General features: G+C 37.0%; 1 protein-coding gene across 2 annotated transcripts; it reads right to left on the reverse strand.

The window, feature by feature from the left end:
* Positions 1-1,437: 1,437 nt before the first annotated feature.
* SKA2 (spindle and kinetochore associated complex subunit 2) lies at positions 1,438-23,237 on the reverse strand. 2 transcript variants are annotated; one of them, XM_084650581.1, is made up of 7 exons: positions 23,106-23,237; positions 9,346-9,435; positions 8,305-8,412; positions 6,688-6,774; positions 4,939-4,978; positions 2,541-2,673; positions 1,438-1,758 (listed from the first exon to the last, which is right to left on the reverse strand). In XM_084650581.1, exons 1-7 carry the CDS (start codon positions 23,220-23,222, stop codon positions 1,632-1,634), a joined length of 702 nt encoding a protein of 233 aa, XP_084506707.1. In that variant the 5' UTR covers positions 23,223-23,237; the 3' UTR covers positions 1,438-1,631. The 2 variants fall into 2 exon arrangements, with proteins under 2 accessions (XP_084506707.1, XP_084506706.1); XM_084650580.1 differs by having other exon boundaries at positions 8,305-8,481.
* Positions 23,238-23,422: the final 185 nt, after the last annotated feature.

Consider the following 23,422-nt stretch of genomic DNA (forward strand, 5'->3'; position numbering starts at 1 on the left):
TCAGTCCTCTGTTTAAAAATAAAACCTTAAGGAAAAACAAAAAAATTACAGAATCTTGAGAAAGTCATGCTGCATTTCCTTGTCAATAGTTATGGAGCCAATAAGCCTAGATATCACCTGCAAAAGAGCAGCTAGAAGAGCTGGAATCAGTGGTTGATGTACAAGAGATGTAGTTTGCATGATTGACTTGATATTATGGAGAGCTGCACGAGGTGGGCTGCAACATGCCTAGCAGTACCATGGCAGGCTTTATCTAGTTTTATCATCTTATTCGTATGAATGCTAAACATTTCAAAAAGACATTCTGGAATGGTGACTAAGTCAGGCCATTGACTTATAAAATGGTTACGGAAATCAGTTATTGGGAGATTCAGAAGGTAAGCTGTGATAGATGGGAAATTTCCTGCAATACCTGTACAAACTTTATTGAATTAAGTTTTAGTGATTTAGGAGTTCATTGTATTACAAATGTTTATATATTATTGTGAAATTGTATGTAATGCTTCTAGGGAGGAGACCTGATTAATGTAAACCCTGGGAAATGCTATCAGCTTCAAAAGGGTGATTTGAAACAAAGTGAATTTATAAAAAGTTAAGTAGGTTTCCTTGAGAAACTTGTGGGGGAGTTGGAAAGAGAATGCAAATTCCCCACCTTTAGACCCAGCCTTTTGAAATTACACCTTGAGGAGAAACCCATTGTCTTACCGATTACCTATCCACTGTCTAAGATCGAAGAGCCAAGCAATATAAAGAAGAGACTCTCAGACTCATATGTGTGCTTGTTCTGAACTACCACAGTTATGAACTTGTAACTAGAGGAAAACCCCATGGGGTGGGGTTTGAAGGACTAATCATCCAACAGAGCCATTGCTCGAGTAGGAGTATGCTCTGGTAAGCTTATTAGTATGTGTGTAGGTTCTTTTATTGTTTTAATAAGTTCTCTCTGATGCTCTTACCTTAAGAAAAAATGTGCTTGCTTAGAAAGAGCTGTGTGGTAACTTAACTATGGACAATCACACTGATTACAGTCTCTGAAAAGACGGCAAAGCAAACCTGCTTAGGCAGTCAATCTTCTGGAGTAATTCATAGTGTAGGCAGGGAACTGTGCAGCCTGGAAATATCCTGGTCAGGAGGAAGTGAGATGTGTGTCTCCGCCCAGGACAGGTAACAGCTGAGGAACCAGAAGCCTGAAAGTGCATGTCCTTGCTGGGCCACTGATGGACTACACGGCCAGCTGCCCTGAACTGTGACCTATAAAGTAGTAAAACTTTTATAGCCTACTTGGCTTTCATATCACTTACTCAGGAATCCAAGTACAAGTAAAAATGTTTGGTTAGAAGCCATTAATCACCATTCAGGAAAACAAGTACTGAAATATGATGGAGTTAAAAATGTGATTCTGTCCACTATGTCCTACAAATCTTAAAAGCAAAGTAGTTTACAAAACTTGATATATGCTTTTTAATTCACAATTGGGTATTACAAAGAGAATCTTAATACAGTCACATTAACAACACATTTTCACAATGTGTATCATTTTTATAAACAGAGAACTATTTGCCTACCAATACACCAGGAGCTGCACCCAAATTCCTTCTATCAAAATATGATTAGTTCATTTAGGCTTAAATTTACACAATTAACTTAGCATTTCCTTGTTTGTCAATTTCTACAATGGAAAGTTCTTTCAGGATTTGTAGCCGGGAATTGGTGGCTTTCATATTCATCTTGTTCATCTGTGCAACATTCAATGCTGCTCTGCAAGACAAGAGCAAACTATTCAACAAAGTATTTACTGAAATCTGAAAAGACAGAGCCCAAGTTCTTCTCATAAATAATTTCTCAAAAATGTTGCTCAACATCTTAAGCCAGGTCTACACTAGAAACTTTCCTTGATATAGCAATGTCAGTTAGAAGTATGTATGTATGTATGGAGTGGGGGTAGAAGGTTTGTAATAATTTTGTACGGGCAAAAGCCTTAATGTAGATAGTTATCCCAGTGTAAAAGTATTTTTATAGGTATAGCTTATTTAGCTTGTCAAACTGGAATAAGGCATACTGGCAAAAGCATTTTTAACCAATATAAGCTGCAACCACATTAAGAGTTTTTATTGGTATAGCTATACCTGCAAATCTCTTCTAGCATAGACATTTAAGTTTAATGTTGTAGACCTGGCCTAAGTTAAACAATTTATTTCTGTTGAACTTGCTGTTTAATGTTGCTAAAATATGAGTAAAGATAATTGATACTTTCATTTAAACCAACCCTACTCAAAAAAGGAGTATGGGGCGGGGGGGGGGAAAAGGGGTGTGATGCCGTGTCATCTTGGGACATTTACCCTAACAGAAATCGACAACAGGAGCCTAGATCAATTTTTGAAACCAGTTAACTGCTTGCTGCAATATGAGGACTCCAGATTTAGTTGCTGTTTGGTTTCAAAAAAGCCTACATTAAGTTATGATTTATTAGTCACACCAATGAACTATTAAAAATGAAAGGCTTGAAAAAACTAATAATCATATACTCTTTCAATGCTTACCTGTTCCCATTTAGAACAAAGTAGTTAAATAGTTCCCTGTAAAAGCTGTTCAGATCCACTAATTTAACAGTGCTTCTGATAATCTTTGGTACAGCCATCAACATCTCCTTAGTCACTGGTTTGAACTGTGGTTCTAGCAATTTTAAAATAAAAAATTACTCAAAAATATACACAGGTGAAGTTAGGGTTACTTTAATATTTAGAAGTGCTCATGTAATACTGCTTACATAGCATATCAAACTGCTGCAATACCTAATTTATATAAGTTTTGCTCAGCACTGACACTGGAAAACTGTAAGACTGGTGAAAGGCATATCTGCCCATGTACCAACTATAACAGTTACATGAATACTGTTCTGAACATATTGTTGGAAGCAGTCATCCCAGCTGAAAAGTGATATTTATTTACTGGCATGTTCATCATTATGCATATGCAATATCAAACATATAGAATATAACAGGCGGCATCACTTTCCATTTGGTTTTAATCTCAGCAACACAATGCTTGCCAGCAGTAGCTTCAAAAGTATCAATTCTTGTTAACCACCCACCCCTCCAGTACATCACAATTTCTACGCAGTAATGTGCAGTTCTCACTATTACAGCTGTAGCATTCAGAGTGATGTGCTGAGCAAAACAGGTAATTTCTTTAATAAATCATGGAAGTGAGAGAATACAATTTTAAAAATACAAAATACAGATAAAATAAATAAATAAATAAATCAGTGAACATATCTTTCTAGCCTGGCAAGTTCCTCTAGGAACTTCAAAGGAGTCCTGAAGATTATAGTTTTTCCCACTTTAGATACTTCTGGTGGCCAGGCACCAAACAGCCTTCTCCCAGCCAAGAAAAAGTGTTTCTCTCAGAACCCTTAAAGGACACTTTTCAATGGTCTTCCCTCCCCTCGGCTTGTGTAACACCTCCAGACTGCTAAGGCTTTTACTGGCCTGGGGAGAAAGTAGGTATGTATGGAAACCTAATATGGGTCTGTCAATTTGGTATAACAAGACTCTACCAATAGATCACTGGGAAAAACCCTGTTATAAAGATTCATGTCCGGACAAAGCAATGATTATTCCCATATTAAGACTAACACTGTCTTTTTAAACTATAAAGACAATTTCAGATTTAGGACCAGTTTCAGTCCTGGCATAACTCCCAATGAAATAAACAGGAGTTGTACCTGAGGTTGAAGTTGGCCCTCAGTTTCTCACATTTAAGTATATACTCTACAATGAATGTTAAAAACTAATTTCTAACATCTGTGTTCATTTATTTTATAACTACAGTAAATTAACTGTTTACTTAAAGCACTAAGTTCTACAGACATCTCAGACCAAAAACTTCATGGCCTGATCCTGTTTCCCCCACAAGTGAATGGAAGTTTTGCCATCAGTGGTAGTAGGAGCCTTCATTTCTCAGCTAAAATTATTTGCAAGGCCTTACTTTCAGAAACTGAAGGAGATTTATCCAACCATTCCTTGGTAATGATTATTATAATTAAGGATAGGAGTTTGTCATGGAGGTCATGGAAGTCAGAGATTCCATGACTTTCAGAGACCTCTGACATTTTCTGCTGCAGTTTCAGCCCTGGGATGGTGAGGCCAGAGCTGTCAGAGGCCCTGGAGCTTCAAGCTGCCACAGGTGGTGGGGACCCCAGAGCTGTCAGCTGCCAAAGTGGTGAGTACTGGAGCCCCCTTCGCAGCGGAGCTCGGGCTCTCATCCCCGCAGTGGGGCTTGGGCTTCAGTCATCCCCCATCAGTCCCCCTCCTCCACACCCATTATTTTTAGTAAAAAAAGTCAGGTCACAGGTTTCCATGAGTTTTTGTTTATTGGTTGCAACCTGTCCATGACTTTTACTAAAAATAACTGACAAAATCTTAACCTTAATTGTAATTGTAAGATATATTTGAAATATCAAGGTAAATATTTAGGATATCAATATGTATCTTAAGAGTATATTGACATTGTTAGTGTATTCATTGTGGGCCTATATTATGAAATTTAAGGCTAGCATCCTAAAAACTCCAACTTTTTAAATATCCACACACACACACAAAATAAAATATACATACACACACTTCATTGTGGGCATATTATATATCTATTAAAAAAGTTGATTTTTTTATGCTAACCTTGAATTTCACAATATATAGGTCCACAGCGAAATACACTAACAATGTCAATATACTTTTAAGATACATACTAATATCCTAAATATTGAACTTGGTGTGTTTGAATATCTTACAATTAAAGTTATGTGGTTATCTACACACACACCCCTCTACAGAGGGGCCTATATACACACTTTTAGCAACCAGAAAAAAAAAAAATGTTAATGCTCAGAAAAGGAAGCTGATTTCTGCAAAGCAGTAGAAGGGGGTTGTCAGCACTTACCCCCATCTGGAATAGGAACTGTAGACACTGAACAAAGTGGCTAAAAATAAACAGAATGTCAAGTTTCATATATACTGTACTACAGTTTTGAAGTAGTAGCTGTAGTTTTTAACATAGTTACCAATATAGAAATATGGCTGATTGTTGGCAATTAATTGCCAAGGAATTGATATGGTAGAATTCCTAAGCATTAAGTGAATGCTTCCTGGTGAGTTCCCACACTAGCTACTAGTCAGCATGCAGAAATCCTAGTGCCGAACAGATAACATAGGTTTGGGAAGGGAGTGGGGGGGAAATCAGCTGTCAAGGCAGGCCAGCCAGTTCTCCTATCTGGTAGTGGCTGAAAGCACTGCACACACAGCACAAGGAAGGGAAAGAGATGCTTAAGAGCTTTATAAAGCTGTTCTTGCAGGCCAACAGTTCTGATGGGCTCTAGAGGAAGCTGCATCCAGCTTTCCTCAGCCAGAAGAGAGGGTTAACAAAACACAGAGCCTTTAAGATGGGGTGATTTCTCTTCCTCTTTGAAAAACAACAAAAACATGCAATACCTATTTAGGGCCCAATCTTGATTCCCCTGACCTCAATTGGAGCAGGGGTAGGCCTAATTTTGTCTGGGGTATTTGAATACAAATTGTATCTTGACCACTCAAGATAAACAGGGGAAGGGAAAAGATGATGAGTTTTACTTAAACTGTAAACTCATTGCGTTAGGGATGGTCTTTGTTGCTTTTGTACATTGCCTAGCACAATGGGTCCTATTCCATGACTTGGGCTCCAAGGCACTAAAGTAATACAAATGATATTATTATCATTGTGATTTAATTAGGATTATAATTATGTTAATGATGAAATTAGCAAAAATAGAGTTGAAGCAGAAAGATACTGGAAGACTGTCAAACAGTGGTGATGAAAGGACAGAAAGTGAGGTGGCATTGATAGATAAGCAGTGGAAAAAGGAGAGAGACAGACAAGGTCAAGAAGATACATTAAAACAAATATGATTTAAGTCCAGGTTTTATGTAACAAAGATCCTGACAAATCTTTGCTGATATTTGTTGTTTAATACCATGAAAAGTCTTTGTTATGATTGGTTTTATGGCAGAAATCCTGAGTTTCTGCCTAAAAGTGTTAGACTTCTTTCGTTTCATATTATATTGCAGCAGCATTGTAATGTGGTTAAGTTATTCTTAGCCAGTTTTCAATTTAATATTTAACAGGAAATTATAAATATTGAAAATCAGTCTAGGCGTTTGACTGAAGTAATTATGCTCTTCACCCCCACCCCAAAGATTTAGTAGCTATTCTACTAATAGCTGAATGATCTGACAGAGCACTTGTGACAAGAAACTGATCAACCAGAACAGAATGCTCTTCTGAATTCAAGGTACTGTTCATGTTTGTTTTGCATGCTATATGTGATCTAAAGCGGCATGATTTAAAATATATGCTACCATATAAATACAAAGAGTCACTGTTTTCTTAGTAAATGGTAAGAGATTAAAGTTGCTTTTCCAAAACAAAATTTTCTTAAAACCATTCCCTGGGGGAGAAGAGGGAGGGGGGCACAACAAAACAAAACATTTGTGCAATAAACTGGAAAAGTAAAAAGTGAAACTATTTCAGGGCACGCTCCTGAAAACTGCTAGTCAAGGGAGCAGTCCTAATTCACACAAATAGTTCCACTGACTTCACAGAGATTACTTGGGAGTAAGGGGATTGCAGAATCAAGCCATATAAAGCCACAATTACCTCTTCCACTGGTGGATCTGTTCCTTTAACCGTTTTACATGCTAAGCGTTGTGCTGCAGTCTGTTCTTCTTCAGACAGAGGTGAAAGCTAGGGGGAAAAAGAAACTGCTATTTTCACCACTTACGGTGGGATTTTCAGAAGCACTCAGTTTGCTTAAACCTTTTCCCATTTAAAACTATGGTAAACTCCCATTAACTTCAATGGGAGAAGAGTTAAGGCTGAGTGTTTCTGAAAATCCCACCATTAAGCTCATGTTCAAACTCCAAATAAAAATCTACTCATAGTATTCTAATGTTAGAACTATAGATTAACATCTGAAAAATAAATGTTCCATTTAAAAAAAATTCTAATCCTGCTTTTTAAAATTGTTTCATCAGTCTCCGCTATAGTAAGTATAGAGACGGCTACAAACAAATATACAAACTACTAGCTGAAAATTTGTTGCCTAATCCTACTTGGCACAAGTAAGTGGCTCAGGACTTTACCACTTCACCCCAGGAAAGAAACCTATACAATTATTCTCAACATGCTACTTGGCAGCATAACATTGGCACAAATGGAGAGGAAAGGTCATTGTATTTTCTCTTCTGAGCGGTGAAGGAAACTGCCATTTTTTTAAATAATGAGAAAGCATAACTTTATTTATATTATATTATATAGAATATAAAAGTAGGAGTCACAATGTTTGGTTAGGGACACGGTCAGATTAAGTATAATATTTTGACAGAGGCAGTGCCATCCAGTCAGTGTACTGAACACAGGGCTGGGACCCAGGAATATTTTAGTTTAACATTCTGTTTGATGTTGGGCTGATCACTTAACTTCTCTAGGTCTAACCTTCCCTGTCTACAAAAGTAACTATAAGAGGTTTTTGAAGGATTAAGTAGTCAATGTTTGCACAACACTTAGAAACACAAGGAAACTTTTTAAAAATATGATAATGCTTACATAAAGCTTTAAATTTTCTATCATCTGAGATTATTCAAAATTAAAATAATTTTAGAATGTTCACAATTTTATATTTACCTCCACTCACAGTGAAAATACATTGGTCATTTTGTTTTCTTTACAGTCAGTTTCACTTTCTACCTGGCAGCTTTCAAGATAATAGAGAACACTTCAAAGATCAGTTTAAAAATTGGGATTTAATTCAGTGTCTGAAACATCAATTTCCATCAAACTATTCAGAGACATGGGGTATGATTCACCATTGTTTTACTTCATCTTGAAATCAATGGAATTCCACCAGAATTGTCTTGGATTACCACAATGGTGAATCAGACCTGAGTTCAACAATGGGCCCAGTCCCAGAAACCTTAATTAACATGAGTAGCCCCACTTTTAACGTGAGTAGCCCCACTTCAATAGGGCTGCTCAAATGCAAAAGCGTTTTTAAGATTGAGTACAATATATTGAGCTGTTACTTCAGTAATGTGATCTCTCAACAGAAGATGTAAGAAGATTTTCCACCCAAAAAAGAAAATCTAACCCCTGTTCCAGTAACATTTTTGTACATACATGTTTAGTCTTTGATTTCAAAGGAACTACTCCCATCCATAAGGTTACGTGTGTGCGTTCACAGGACTGGGGCCCGTATCAGTAAACCGAAACCATTACCTCAAGATCAGCATGTCGCTGTACTGCCTGCACCATCTTCATAGTGTTTTCTAGAGTAGCGTGAATACAGCTCATAGACTCTCTTTGCTCTATAGAAATTTCTTCCAGCTGCGTACATAACATTTTATAACGTGACTTCACCACTGAGAGTTCCTCTAAGAGAGTCACTGGATTTTCCTACATCAAGGTGAAAAGTACGTTTAAACTATCAAGACATTAGAAAGATGATCAGTTTGGCTATACAAGACTAAACAGATTAGATGTTCCCAAGGTATATGGCAACTAGAGCTGTTAAAAAGAGAATTGAAAGAGACACTTTATAGTGGAAGCGCTTAACTACAATCAGTAGCACATTACCCATAAAATGACATCTTTCATGTTTTGGAAACCTCTTGCTCCATCTACCCATGCCACATGATAACTTTTCATAGGCAAACAAATAGTAATAAGCCACTAACTCTCTGGTTCCACAGAAGATACAATAGAATGAAGATACTGTGTTTTTGTGCTTTCTTAAATTTTCCTGAGTTAGAACGTGTAAGCCACCTCTTGTAAAAAAAATAAATAAAATAAAAAAAATCAATATTCTTTTTCACTGCATCTGAACATGTGGGGTGGATGAGGGAAGATTTACAAAAAATACTATAAATAATGTATTATACCCCCCCTTACTCTTTTTCTTTCTCCCACAAGCCCCGAGTCTAGTCATCATTTGTTGGCTGATCTATTGCAAGTGTCATAGCAGAGGTGTGTCTTGAGGAGGGTGTTGAAGTTGACAGTGCCTGCTAACACTCCAGCTGATTTCTCAAAACACAAGTATGGAGCATTCCATTATACTAAGATGTGGCTATTTTGAAATAAATCTACATCAACTGTCTTGGTATGTTGCAAAAATAGAGCATAAAAACAAAAACATACAAAATGACCAGGAGTTTTTGATATATATCCAATCAAATGTGTTTTATGATTAGAGAATTACCCATTTACAGTGAATTTGTGCAAGTTACAACAAAATTTACAAATTTAATCTGAAAATAGTACCTCTGCTGATGGATTATCAGGAAGGTTTTTCATTATTTCAAACTCCAATTTGTGTTGAATGTAATCCAGATCAGATTCTGCCTTCTGGAACTAAAACATTGAAGATCAATCACAACGTATTAAACAACAAAAATTCAGACAAAAAGCATATCATTTAATCACTCTTTCCTGCACTAACAAAACAAAAACAAAAAAAAACCCCAACCCCAGAAATAAAGATGTTTCAGTTTGAAAGACTGATGTACTATAAGCAAGGAGCTGTTCCCCCAGTTACTAATGTTTGTAGGTTATTCCAACCTTATATACTGAAGAGTAAACTTGCAAACTCTTGATAGTCAACGTAATTAAAGATAAGTAGCCTTAAAGCAATTAGCTAGATAAGAACTTGGCAGGCAATGAGAAGTAGTGGCCAAGAAGGTCCTTGAAGAAAAACTTACAGGAGCAGACAGCAGCATTTTCTTGCATTATCTGACAGTTGAGCTCACTGCTCTTCACAGCGCAAGTGTCACTGTATAATATGCAAGTCCCTGTTGCCAGTATGCAGTTTCGACAAAGGAAAATAGTGATCCAGAATTGGGAGGGTAAATTAAAAAACATTTATAACATTCTCGGACCTGTCATAAGGACACGCATTCATCTGTGGCAATATCTCTTTGGGTGCACTCTACTACATGTATAATACACCATATAGCATGCTGTACCATTCAGAACCGGGGTTCTCAAACTGGGGGTCATGAGGTAATTACATGGGGGGTCAGCCTCCAGCCCAAACCCTGCTTTGCCGCCAGCATGTATAATGGTGTTAAATATATTTTTTAAAAAAAGTGTTTTTAATTTATAGGGGGGGTGGGGGGTGGGGAAATCACACTCAGAGGCTTGCTATGTGAAAGGGGTCACCAGTACAAAAAAGTCTGAGAATCACTGATTTAGAACACATTGATTTAGAACTATAAACAAGCTCAAAACAGGTGAACCCAAACAGGCAGGAACATTTCGTTATTCATCTATATCTATCAATAATACGTCTTCGGTTTTATTGTAATGCATGGAATTTAGAGCTAACTGAAAGGCTTTGCATTAAAAGAACTGAAAGCAGGGAAAGAACATCTCATAGTATTTGATCAACAAGAATACAGAGATCATCCTACTTATATCTTTCTGTTTACAAAGCCAGAGAACAGAATTTCCTTTCAGTTGCTCCTGATTAGGAAAATATGAAATCAGGAATGGTTAGATTTGTATTTAGTTTTGTTCAAAGTAGATTTTGAGAGTCCTGATTACAGCTGGTATAGGACGTTATTCCAACCTGTTTGAGGACTCTGGAATATATTAATCAATAAATAAACAAACAAACCAGAAGGTGGTTTGACAATCACCTTGTCTGGAAGAAACTGCACGTAAAACCCTTTGATAAAGAGGGCTACCATATTAATATAACCCTCTTGGCAGACGCAATGGCCAGTGGGAAAGATTTGAGATTAAGAAAATATGGCAGTTTTTCCACAACAGGTTTAAAACGTTCCTTTGTCCGAAATACCCCATTTAGGCTCCACTATATGACCTTAGATTTCTGAAAGGGGACTCCTGAGAAAATGCAAAGTGGATACAAGAGATATAAGGATTCAAAAGAAAATAGAAGGAACTGGGTGCACTGTACTTTATGCAGACCATTTGGGGTGAAATCCTGACACTACTGAACTCAAAGGGAGTTTTGCCATTAACTTCAGTGGGGCCAGGATAACACACTTGGACTTTCATAACAGCGGAGCCTGAATTTTCTGAAAGACTTCTTACTGAATAATTCTCATAACACACTTCTGAGATCAGTGGATGTGGGCTGAATACCCAGAAGCAGTGACCAGAGTTCTGGATACTGAAACAAATGGTATATATACACACACACGCAGGTATTCACTCATACACTAGGCCTACCGTAGTTTATTGTTGACTTTGTTTTTCTGATACAATAGGTTTTGAAGGATCTAAGGAGGATTTTTCTCTGAGAGAACTTAACTTCTTTCCTCTGACAGTAGTTATGATATCAGATAAAGTATCTTCCAAACAATGTCAGAGAAAATAGTTTTCAATTCTGACTGAAGTCATTGAGATGTTGGTGTTTATTCCAGGAATTTAAATTTAAAATACAATGGATGTTCATGGGTTGGTAACTTCTCCCACAATAGTATTGTTTGTAAAAGCACACTTTCCTAGTTTCTTAGATTATTTTGGTGAAGTTAGAGGTTTAGATGTTATGACAGAACAAGGGCTTTCTATACTCTTCTAAAAATTGATATTTAATAATGAAATATGAAAGTAAGGCTGTTATTCCCTATTGCTTCCACTGAACCTTTCAAAGCTCCAAGAATTTCTTATAACTAAAAACCCATTGCAATTCTCCCATTAATTCAAGGAAACTGTTAGAAATTTCAGCTGAAGTTAATACTTCAACTGTTTGCATTTTGTACTGACAAAATGCATTGTAAATTTCTTTTGATTCTTTAAACACATTTTGTATGTTATTGTCAGTTCAACAGCCTTTGTGGTGTTAGCATTCATTATATGTAGACAGCAATCACAAGAGCTTTTCTGCAACCTTTCCGTTCTTTAAAGGAAATATAATGTACAAAGTGATCCACCTTTGACTGGCATCTTATTATGCAGAGCTTTCTTTGAATGACTGAATGGTATGACAAATTTAATAAATATTTTAAGTGTGTAAAGGATAGGTTTTCATAGTGATGACTTATTTCATAGACATATGCACAGTTCCCACAGATATTAGTGAAACTTGACAGCAGCTAAGTCCCCACATCTAGCTTGAAACGTTACCATATATTGTCTACAATTTAAAATGAGTCCAAATATTGTAGAAAAAGAAAATGACAATCAAAATATTGTATTAGTAGAAATAGGCAGGTAACACATCCAACACCTGCTGCTTGGATAATTGTGTTGCCACAGTGAGTAACCACACTAGAAAAATTTTCTAGGCTACCATCAGATACCCTAAGGAGTTAGAAACATTCTATTCAAGTAGAATCCCCACTTCTCCTTATTCTCCCTTACTCCCTTTGTCTAACCCACTCCACACACCTACTCTTTCCTTCCTCCCGCTCTTGTCTTTGTACAGTCTTTCACCACTGCCTGTATTGCCCACTGTGTGGAAGCATCAATTTCTTACTACACCACACACAAACACCCCTACCTTTTCTTAATTCACATCTCAAGGTGAAGTTCTTCTGTGGAGCTTTTAAATTATAATCTAAAGTGTGAAATTATTTCAAAAAAGCAAAGAAAACATCTTTCAAAAACTGGACCTTGCCTGATCCATTCATGTATTAGGCACCTGAGTTTTATTGTGTTATGTAAATGGAAAACCCTTTGTGAGAGACACTGTCTTCTATGCATGATACAGCCTGCTATTTGTACTTGTAAATTTGACATTTTTAAAGAAGTGATATTTTAATATTAAATGTATATGGGACAGAAATGCCACAAGAGAACTAGCACATCCATACCTAGGGCTTGTCTACACTTACAGTGCTGCAGCAGCACAGTTGTGTCACAGTTGCACTTAGTGAAGACACTATCTACGCCAAAGGGGGAAGAGTTTCTCCACCTCCTCGAGAGGGGGTAGCAATGTTGACAGGAGTAGCCCTCCCGTTGATGTAGCATGGTCTACACCAGGGGTTAGGTCGGTAAAACTATGTCACTCAGGAGTAAGATTTTCCACACCCCCGGGCGACGTGGTTTATACCAACAAAAATTTGTAGTGTAGACCAGGACTTGATAATGCAACTGTATTTAAGAGACAGTCACTGCTGCTGCAATTTTAAATCTGCTCTTACATGAGTTTGTTACTAGGACATTAAGGGCTGAATCCAGCTCTTCTATTACACTTTTTTTTTGGAAGGATTGTTACTTGAGTAAGCTAATACAAGAAGTATTTCATACAACATTGCTAGTTTTTATCATTTGCTTATAGACTAAATATTTGGTATCTGACATTCAAATGTAAGACTTTGCTAATGAAACAAAAATACTCTCACCCCCCCCAACTTTTCTAGTTAAAGGTGTTAAATCTTCTCCATCGATTTCTACAGCTCTCTCAGCCTGATCACTGTCCTTTCTCAATATAAAAAAAAAAAACTCTATTAGCAATAATGTGTAAACACAGCTGTGAGTAGAGACTATCAATGACAGTTCAGGATCTGGTTATATCAACAGATATTTTATTTAAGAATGTGTCCTCTTGTTTGATCAAAATACTCACAACAAATTTAATTGCTCCCTGATAAATCAGGCAGGTAAGTGGACAATCAAACTGATGACATCACCAACACGTTTCACTCAATTCTTTTCTTGGGATAAATGAGTCACTAGGGAATTGGATAATTGTCCTGTGAAATAGGGGATAAGATTATTGCTTAATTAACTTTCATCTGCCATTTTAATGTCTATTAGGGATTTCTGGTTTATAGAAAGGCAGTGTGCCCCGTTCACAAAACTAACACTGAATTTCTTCATGTAATCATTTGGAATTATAGTTGAGAGAGGGACTGTTTTGAACATAAACTAAATATTTACAGAATTAATTTAACTCAATGTGGTTTTCACTGTTTCAACTGACTTCTCACTCTCTATAGTAATAATTACAGTTTAAGTTAAACTGTTTGAAATGACCAAAAAGAATTGTGATGCACTACTACAACTTAACTTCCATTGACTTCAATGGGTTTTGGATCAGGCCCATATTTAGGAAGTTAAGTATATCCAATTGTCTTTTCTTGTTAGAAGATTGCTTCACACAAAATAATGGAAATCACAAGATCTTTGCCCATTAAGACTTATGTCTATCTACACACACACAATGTCTTGAAAATTAGAAATCTTTTAATAATACTCTTCTTAAATAGTTTAAAACTAAACAAATCATAATGCATGACAAAGCTTCTCCATCTATCTCAGATTTATGTCACTATAAAAAAGCCATTTTAACTTCTCTCTTCTGATTTACATCCATCAGACCCTTTTGGTGAATGATGCAGACTTGGAATGCAGAATTAGCCACCATGTGTAATAATACATAAGAACCACTCTCTCCTTTTGAGGCACCTCCTTTCCCCCACACTCATTTATCCAAACATTTGCTGCTATTTAACATTTATCTTTAATTAGCTATTATTATTCCAGAAAGGACTATAGTATTGTACACATCACATGGAATGTCATGATTTGTACCCATCAGGCTCAAATGTTTCCCAGCAACAGTAAGTGGGGGAAGACCATGGTGCGTGATCAGAGATCACTTAAGTTATTAAACTGTTTTGGGATTACTTTAATAAGAGAATCAAAAAGTCTGATATTTAAAACTCAATCACCAATAGAAAAAAATCCTCATTATTAGATTTACTATTAAACTTATTTTAAAAGAAAATAGAACAGCCAATAAACAAAAATATTAGAGGCTCAAGAAACACTAGAAGTTATGTATTCAAATTAACTTTCTTGAAGTTTCTTGAAAGGTTCCTTTTGCTCCATAAGTGAGATTCTGAGAAGACACAAAAATAAAACACTGAAACAATTCTATGAACCCCATAACTTCACACCAACCTCCTCAAAATACAGTTTTCAATTTCAAAGTACACAAATAAATTGCTATGTAGCATACAAGTGCTGAACCTATCTGACAACCACATCCTAAATTGATATAATGAGAAGGTGCTGGTCCGTACTAATAAGAAACTTTAAAAAAATATTCCAGTCTAACAATAAAACACCTGCTAAATATTTCAAAATATTAATGGGGAAAAAAAAACAAGATTAAATTTTAAAAACCCACAATTTATTCTCCTGAGCAGAGTCAATTTTTAAAAAGTCAAATATACACAAATGGTAGGTCTAGGACAAAACTCACAAGAATCATAATACTTAGCTCTCGTTTCCATAACAAATATTAAAATTCATATTGATAGTAAAATACACCAGCTGATTATTTAAGTAACTTAAAATTAAAATGCATTACAGTTTAAAGAAAAACATGAAACAAATGTTCAAAGATAATACCTATTTTGTAACACACAGAACCGACTGAACTTTGATATTAGTTTTCCCAGTTGCTTCAACAAGCCAATACAGTTACATTATAATAATATTAGAACCTAGATTATTTGCAATTGCATTCCTTGTCACTATTTTTGCAATATTAAATTATAGTTCAAATTTCAAAAGGTATTTCCTTATTGATGTTGTCCTGTGTTTCTAACAGAACTCAAAGTTAACATAACTCACATTATTTCTTTACAGCTTTAAAAATTCCATTAAGGGCAATGATATCTTTACAGTGATATCCTTTAATTACAAATTAGCAACAAAGAGATTGTGTAATCAGGAATTTATGTGCATGTAACCCAGAAAACACAGATTATAGAAACATTAAAATCATGAAGAATATAGACTCATTTGTCATTTACAGTCAGAACTTCGGGTTTCTTAAATTGAACAAATGAAGATGACAGGAAAAATACAAACACACACAGTGAATGGCTTTACTATCAGTAGATGCTGAAGTATTTTTGGTTTGTTCTTTCAAAAGATTCCTATCAACATTAACGGGCTTTGGAGCGGGACCCTCTAGCCCCCCGCTCTCCTTCTGGTAATAGCTTATCTTAAGTGATCACTCTCCTTAGTGTGTATGATAACACCAATTTTTTCATGTTGTGTGTGTATATAAATCTCCTCACTGTATTTTCCACTGAATGCATCCGATGAAGTGAGCTGTAGCTCATGAAAGCTTATGCTCAAATAAATTGGTTAGTCTCTAAAGTGCCACAAGTACTCCTTTTCTTTTTGCGAAAACTTTTACTCTCTTCAACTGATTACGGTGACCAAATGTCCCATTTTAAAAAGGGACAGTCCTGTTTTGGGGGGCTTTTTCTTATATAGGCACCTATTACCCTTCACTCCCTGTCCCGTTTTTTCACAGTTGCTATCTGGTAACCCCACAACTGATACTTCTTTTGGCAAACTTTAGCACAGTAGTTAAAACACAGGACAGATGTGGAAGAGTTTAACTGAGAAGTCCTCCAATTTTAGGAAGAAGAAGAAAACGCTTCTTTAACCTACTAATCCAATAATTTACCATTTGACTTTGACAAAACTGCTCCTGAGGTCCAATCCTAAAAGTTCCATTAATCATAAAGATATACAGTAAACTACTTCTTAATTACACTCTTTATTGTTTAAAAACCTTCGTAAGGATTTAAAAAAAAAATCTGTCCTGGTAATTGTGTCATCCTCTGTGGGAGAAAGTTTATATTCTTTGTTTCTAATGACAGCCCATCAAAATAGTGTGTTTTTTGTTTATAACTTTGTTGTTTGTTTATAACTTCTTTATCTGCAGCTACATAATCTCAGAATGAAGACATCAGGAATACGGATTACTGTGACTGATGTTAAAAAGCATCTAGGAAGACTTAGTTTCCAAGATAATACAGTTTAAATATGTTTGAAGTAAGGAATAGATTACAATTATCCGTGCCTTTATAAAGTACGAAGCACAGCTCATAAGAATATAAAGCATGTTAAGCAAGGCAGAATCTGAGATTTATAGACTGATAGTGAACCATGAACTGCAGGTTACTTCTATAATTGAGGACAATTTTAATGTGACTACTGCTTGTCTATCATGTAACTAATATTTTAAGACTTGCTGTTAATGAAAATAATATAATTAAATATCACAGCATGTTTTGTAGAAATATACCTACACACATTTAAGAAATTATGCCCATTATAAAAAATTTCCCAGAACAGCTTAGATGCATCTGAGATACACCCCCCCCTTCTGGCACTTGTTTCGTATTTTGTGAAAATGTAATAAGTGTCTGTTTCAACAAATGCATCTCTTTTAAACGTTTACAGTGATTTGATCTTTAATCCCCATTCAAGTTTTTTTTTTTAAATCTACAGATACACCATTTTCTAAATCTAAGAATAGTAAAATACAATTTAATTTCAGTGCTAAAAATCTCACCATATTGTTATAGATTTGGAACCTTTGCACAATGAATATTTTACAACAATGAAAAAATGTAAATTTATTAAATGCAGATTTACTCACAGGCTTTGAAGAAACTGTTAGAAGCTGTAGAGCAAGAATCAAGGTATTGCTGGGTAGTCTGCTTTCAGATGCTTTGACAATACTATTGCACTGCTAGCTGTAAAGTACAGTAGTGCAATAAAGTCAGAGCATTCGTTAGCAGCAAGACGTAGGAAAGGTAAGAATAACCTACGTCAGCTATATTTTGAACAGAAGTAATGTTTCTATTTCGTAGGTTGACACTTTTTGAAACAAGGGAAACCAGAATCCTGAACATCTAGTCAACACCATCTATATATATGCTTTAAGTAAAAATAAGCCGATATCAGATGCTGGCGTCTTGTGGGTTATGGAAATCAGGCTAAGGTTAATGCCCATCAGGCCTACTAGACACATGCAGGGACGTGGAAATTGTTAACACATTTTGGAATGTCTGGATTCTCTTGACCAAGAGAAAATGATAAAAAAACACCAAAAATCTGTTGTGAATTCAGTTAAGAACATTTTGCTGCTGCTGCTCTTGCCTGACAATCACATTTCCAAATATATCTCTCTTTCATGTGCGTTATACAGCTGAACAGAATAATGAGATGCCATAGGTTCTCCAGCTGTGGTCCATGGACTACTGATAATCCAGGGAACACTTTCTGGCCACATGAAATTTGTTGTTCTTATTTCCAGCTGCTAAATTACCTTAAGTTTATTTTAACAATTAGTTTTCTAATATTTTTCTAGCAAATGCTGTGGTTACCACAGCAATGATACATGGTCACAAATAGGAGCGGGGCAACATGATTGTGAATTAGGGGAGAGGTGTCTAAAAGACATTTTCTTTATTAAAATCTGGTCTGCAATATGAGAAAACCTTCAGAACCTCTAGGGCTAGATAATTCCAATGGCCATCTCCACCTGTACATTCTAAGATTGTTAACAGCAAGACTCAGACAAATGGAGGAACTGAATGAAGGTGTATTGAATCACCATGGCTGCAACCTGAGCCAACTCCACACCTATGACATCATCTACATTGTTTTCCTAGGGAAACCAGTACCATGTTCCCTTCCTTGCATGTGGAACATATTTCTTGGGCCATGATCCTAGTTTTGATAAAGACAGCATGTGTGAAAAATGTGTAAGTGGCAATCCTACTTTATGATTATTGTAGCATAGTCTTCCAGTCTGACTAAACACAAGTACTCTGACCCTTAAATTGTGATTCCATAAAAAAAAAAAAAAAAAAATTACTAACGTGGACAGTATCACTGGCCAATGCCCTTTTAACATTGCACTGCTTTTTGTGCATGATCACTAGTAGTACAACATAAAAAGGGCACTGGACAGACACCACTCACCAGGAAGTAAAAGGTAGTAGGTCCAACATACTAAAAATACAATGAAAGAAATGGAACAAGACTGCTCTCAAACAAGCATTTTAAATTTAATTTAGCAATTGTGTTTTTACAGTAAGGAACACTGAAATGTTGCATACTTGAATGTATTTTCCTCAGACCTTTATGCTACCTCAATGTTTGAAGGTCTGACTTAAAAGTAAATAATACTTACTATAGAACAACCATTTCTTTAATCATAATCAACCACCATATATTGTTCAGTACTCTCATTAGAGCCTGATCCAATGCCCACTGAAGTTCATAGAAAGACTCCCATTGATATCAATGGGCATTGGATCAGAGCCTCAGCTTGGGTGCATATCTCCTTCTGAAATGCAACAAGTCTTAAAAAAAACAAAACAAAAAAAAACTAACTTAGGTTTATGCTCTTTTTATATAATGAATTTTACCACATTATGGATCCTCTGATTCACTCTTTTCTTATTGTAATTTGGTCATTTGTCTTTCAAATGTATGCAGACTCGCTTTTAAGCCACATGGCTATTCAATATTATCATTCACATTCCTATTAATAAAATTAGTTCTTTTTAAGTTTTCCTACAAAACAACTATAGTCTATCCTTGGTTCCTCTAGAGACTAAAAGCTTTTCATGAAGTACATACTGAAACTGGGGAAGTTAGAAGTACTATTTTAATCACACGTCTATGGAAAGAGCTGACGACTTCATAGAAAATACAGGAAGAACAAACAAGCCAAAAGGATAAACAAGATGCACAAAACTGCAATACCAGGGACAGTTAGCAAGACACAAATTCCCATTAATTTTAATAATTTAATGCTTTCAGAGAGAGATAAGACACACACACACACTGTTTTGAAAAGCTGGCTAAGCTTGCGTGCAAGAAATTAAAACAAAGTAAAACGGTACAACTTTGTGTAACATCTCGTGTAAAAAAAAGACAGAGAGAGAGAATATACAACTAAATATTCAAGATGGCTCTGCATTGTGTCACTCATGGTCCTTTCTAATTGCAGAAGGCAGCTGGACATGCCTCCCCTTGGAACAAGTCAACAGTACCCCTAAAATCAAACAAAAGAATGCAAGATGGCCCTTGCCAATATAGGAGAAAATGAATAAACTATAGTCAAACACTGGTAGCATACGGTAGTAGTGACAGAGTGCAAATTTTTATATATAAATATAAATAAATGATTTGGTCCAAACCAATCCTAATGCAAAAATCAAGACGTCTACCTGGAAAGTAGGTCATAAAAACATTGGTTGATATCCTGGCTCCAATTAAGTCAATGGCAAGATTCTAACTGACTTTAAAGGGGCTTTGATATCACTCACTATTCCTGAACAGTAATTTACTTGATTATTTTTGTTGCAATTATTTTTGTGTCCTGAAGCAAAAATCATGATCCATCTGATTCTACAAAGTGTGGCTAAAATGTGAGTATTTGAAATATTGACACAAAATTTGACATTCAGGATATTGATAATTTCTAGGCAGTTTTTCCATAAGGAAAATAGTCTTAAAGAAGTAAATTTAAAAATAGGACAAGGTTAAAAAGAAAAAAGCAACAGAAGAGACAGGTAGATTTCAAAACAAATTGACCTGTATGGACATTACTACAAGTTCTACATTTAAAATCAAAATTGATCTTCTGAGATTTGAGAAGAATTTAAACATCATTCAAGTCAAACACAGTATAGTATTACCATTCCAAACATTATTTGAATAGGATGACACCACTTTAGTAGATACTGGATATGGGACGCTATAAAGGTATAATTTCCCAGATTCCAAAGTATGGCTTGGGATTTAAAAAACAAAACAAACAAAAACCCACACAAAACAGCTTAACACAAAGCATGCATCTTTCAAATATACTGTGAAATTCAGATTTACATAGTGTACATTTTTAATGCCATGACCTTTTAACTCTGGAGCATTAGATTCAGATATTTTCTAATAATGTGATACAAATAATGTTATTTTTTTCCAAATTGTAATCTAGTGTTCTCATAAAACCACTACATATGTTACAGTGCTACTCAGAAGAGCCATTGGACTGGAATAAGGAAGGTAATGCAGGTCACTCAGTGAGATGACAGAGGCACATTAGAAGAACAAGCTTAGAAGGCATTCAGCCAAAAGTACAAGTTGTTTATTTTCAGACAACAAATGCTTCATTTGCTCATTGCTGTTACTGTATTAAAGAAATAATTACATTGGAAGTGGAAGTTCAAAAACATGAATGGGAGGGACAGTTAGGTAACTGAAAAAAGTTATTAAATGAAATAGAAGGGGCTAGGAAGTGCTTTAATTTGGTGGTTATGAAAGTGAAGGTCTTAAAAGCACAGACTAGATTCAGCGATAGCGTGGACATAAAACATCAACACTTTCCCACAAAGCTCTGCCATTTTACCTCCTAGTTCTGAGTTTCTCTTGAGAAGCTTGTTATAGCGATTTTAAAATGTATAAATAAGGATCAGGAGAACACCAAACTCATTTTCACCTTCCACCTAATTAAAGTTTTAGTCCCATGTTTCCATATATTAAAAACCAGAGTACTAATCTACTGCAATAGCTAACTCCCTGTATTCAATAACCTAGTGTGTTCTCTGTGAGGCTATTGATGGTCTATTAGATGGGTTACCGAAACTAGTAGCATTATTGAGATAAATGGGTAATTGGAAGTTTGCTGACAAATACCACAAGGAAACAATATAGAGATATTTTGCAGAATCACATTTTAGTGTGTGTAATTCTCATATAAAAGCCTATAAAATCTATGTTTATGGCACAATGTAAGAATTAATATTCATAATAAATTAGAATGCACAGACCATTCCCAAACATCTCCAAGCATGTTAAACAAAATTATAAACAGACAAATATGTGCCTATAATAATCCCAGTAAGTACTGAAATAAATTAACATAAGAACTCCAGAAACAAAAAAAGTAGGTTAACACGAACTACCTCCTGAAGGATACCACAGAAGGACTCTGGTGCATATGAAGGGGGAATCCTTTCTCGGGCCTAATTGCACTATAAAAATGATGTGTGTTAAAGCACAGCTATTTAACATGACTGGAGGTAGGAAAAAAGGAAACTACTTACACAGCATGACTTGGTCCTGCCTGAGGGGGACTCGATCAAACAGTGCTAAAATTAAGTTAAGAGACGTATGGCCTGGAAGGGCTGAAGTGAGCATCTTCCTTCCCCCACTAAGCGGGGCACACAATACCAGTCTAAGCAGTCTTTTTGCCACATTGAAACGGCTCATGAAAGATCTCCATCAGCATGGTCAGTGGGGAATAGGCGAGCCAACAGGAGCTCTGCCTCCACAAGCTTTTGGGGAAACAGAATGTCCCACACAAGTTTTGACCACTCATACTTCAAAGTAAGTGGAAGCAGACCAGCCCAAGTGAGCTCTTCCCACCCTCAACCAGACAAGAGTATGGATCAGCTTCAGCACAGCTCTGCCCTCCTTCCCCCATACAAGAGGGGCCCTGTATGAGGGAAGAAGTGGCCTTGATGAGCTCTGCTCCAGTTTCCTCCCCATCCCACCGCCAGATAAAGAGAAGAATGGATCAGTTCTGGTGAGCTCTGCTCCATCACCACCCCACTGGGATGAGAGGCAAATGGGACCACCCAGAAAACTTCTATGCCCCCCCCCCCCATTGCCTCCAAGGAAGGAGAAAAATGGACGGGCCCAAATGAACTTTCTGCTGCTCCACACCCACCCCCGCATGATGGAACAGCCCAGAGTAGCCAGGCTAGGCTCCACATGTACTGGGCTAGAATTTCCATGCCCTCTCCCTCCCTAGAGAATGGGCCAGTCCAGGCAACCTCTACGCTCCCCAGCCAAAGAGGAAAATGGACCACTCCAGACCAGCTCTGCTCCGCTCCCCAGCCTGAGAGGAAAATGGACCGACCCAGGCGACCGCCCTCTACACCCCCCCCACCGCCGGACGGGGAGAGGTGAATGGAGCGGCCCGCCAAGATCTACCTATTCCCCTCCCCAGGGCGAGGGCAAAATGAACAGACCCAGACGAATCTGTCCTCCCCGCTGCCCCTCGAAAGAAGAATGGACCGGCCCGACAGGAGGGAGGAACAGTCCTGTGCCTCCCGCTCCAATCCCCAGCTGCCCCCACGAGTCTGGATAGGGACGGTCCCCTTGACCCCCCTAGCCCACAGCTTGCTCCAGCGCCCGCTTACCTCCAGCCTCGCCCCCACAACCTCTCACGCGCCGGCCCCGCTCTCGGCCTGGCCCCCGCCCCGTGAACTCACCATGGTCTCAAGCCTGGTAACCGCCGTCTCCATGTTGAATAGTTGACATTCCTCAGGCAGCGGCGGAGATATAGCCACCCCCCTCTTTCTCAGGATGGGAAAGCCGGGAGTCGTCATTGGGCAGCTGTCACTCACTGCTTAATTGTGATTGGCCCGCTGCTGACACAGACCCGCTCCCATTGGGCGGGGAAGGACGTAAACCCTGCTTATGACACGGATGCGGCCGTTGGTTGGAAGAAAAACTGCACCATGTGATTGGTTAGGAAAGGAGAGCCGCGAATTATGACTGGCTGAGAGTGGACTGCAATTGTGATTGG

The sequence above is a fragment of the Lepidochelys olivacea genome (assembly GCF_965140295.1).
Source record: "Lepidochelys olivacea isolate rLepOli2 genome assembly, chromosome: 17".
Classification (NCBI taxonomy): domain Eukaryota; kingdom Metazoa; phylum Chordata; order Testudines; family Cheloniidae; genus Lepidochelys; species Lepidochelys olivacea.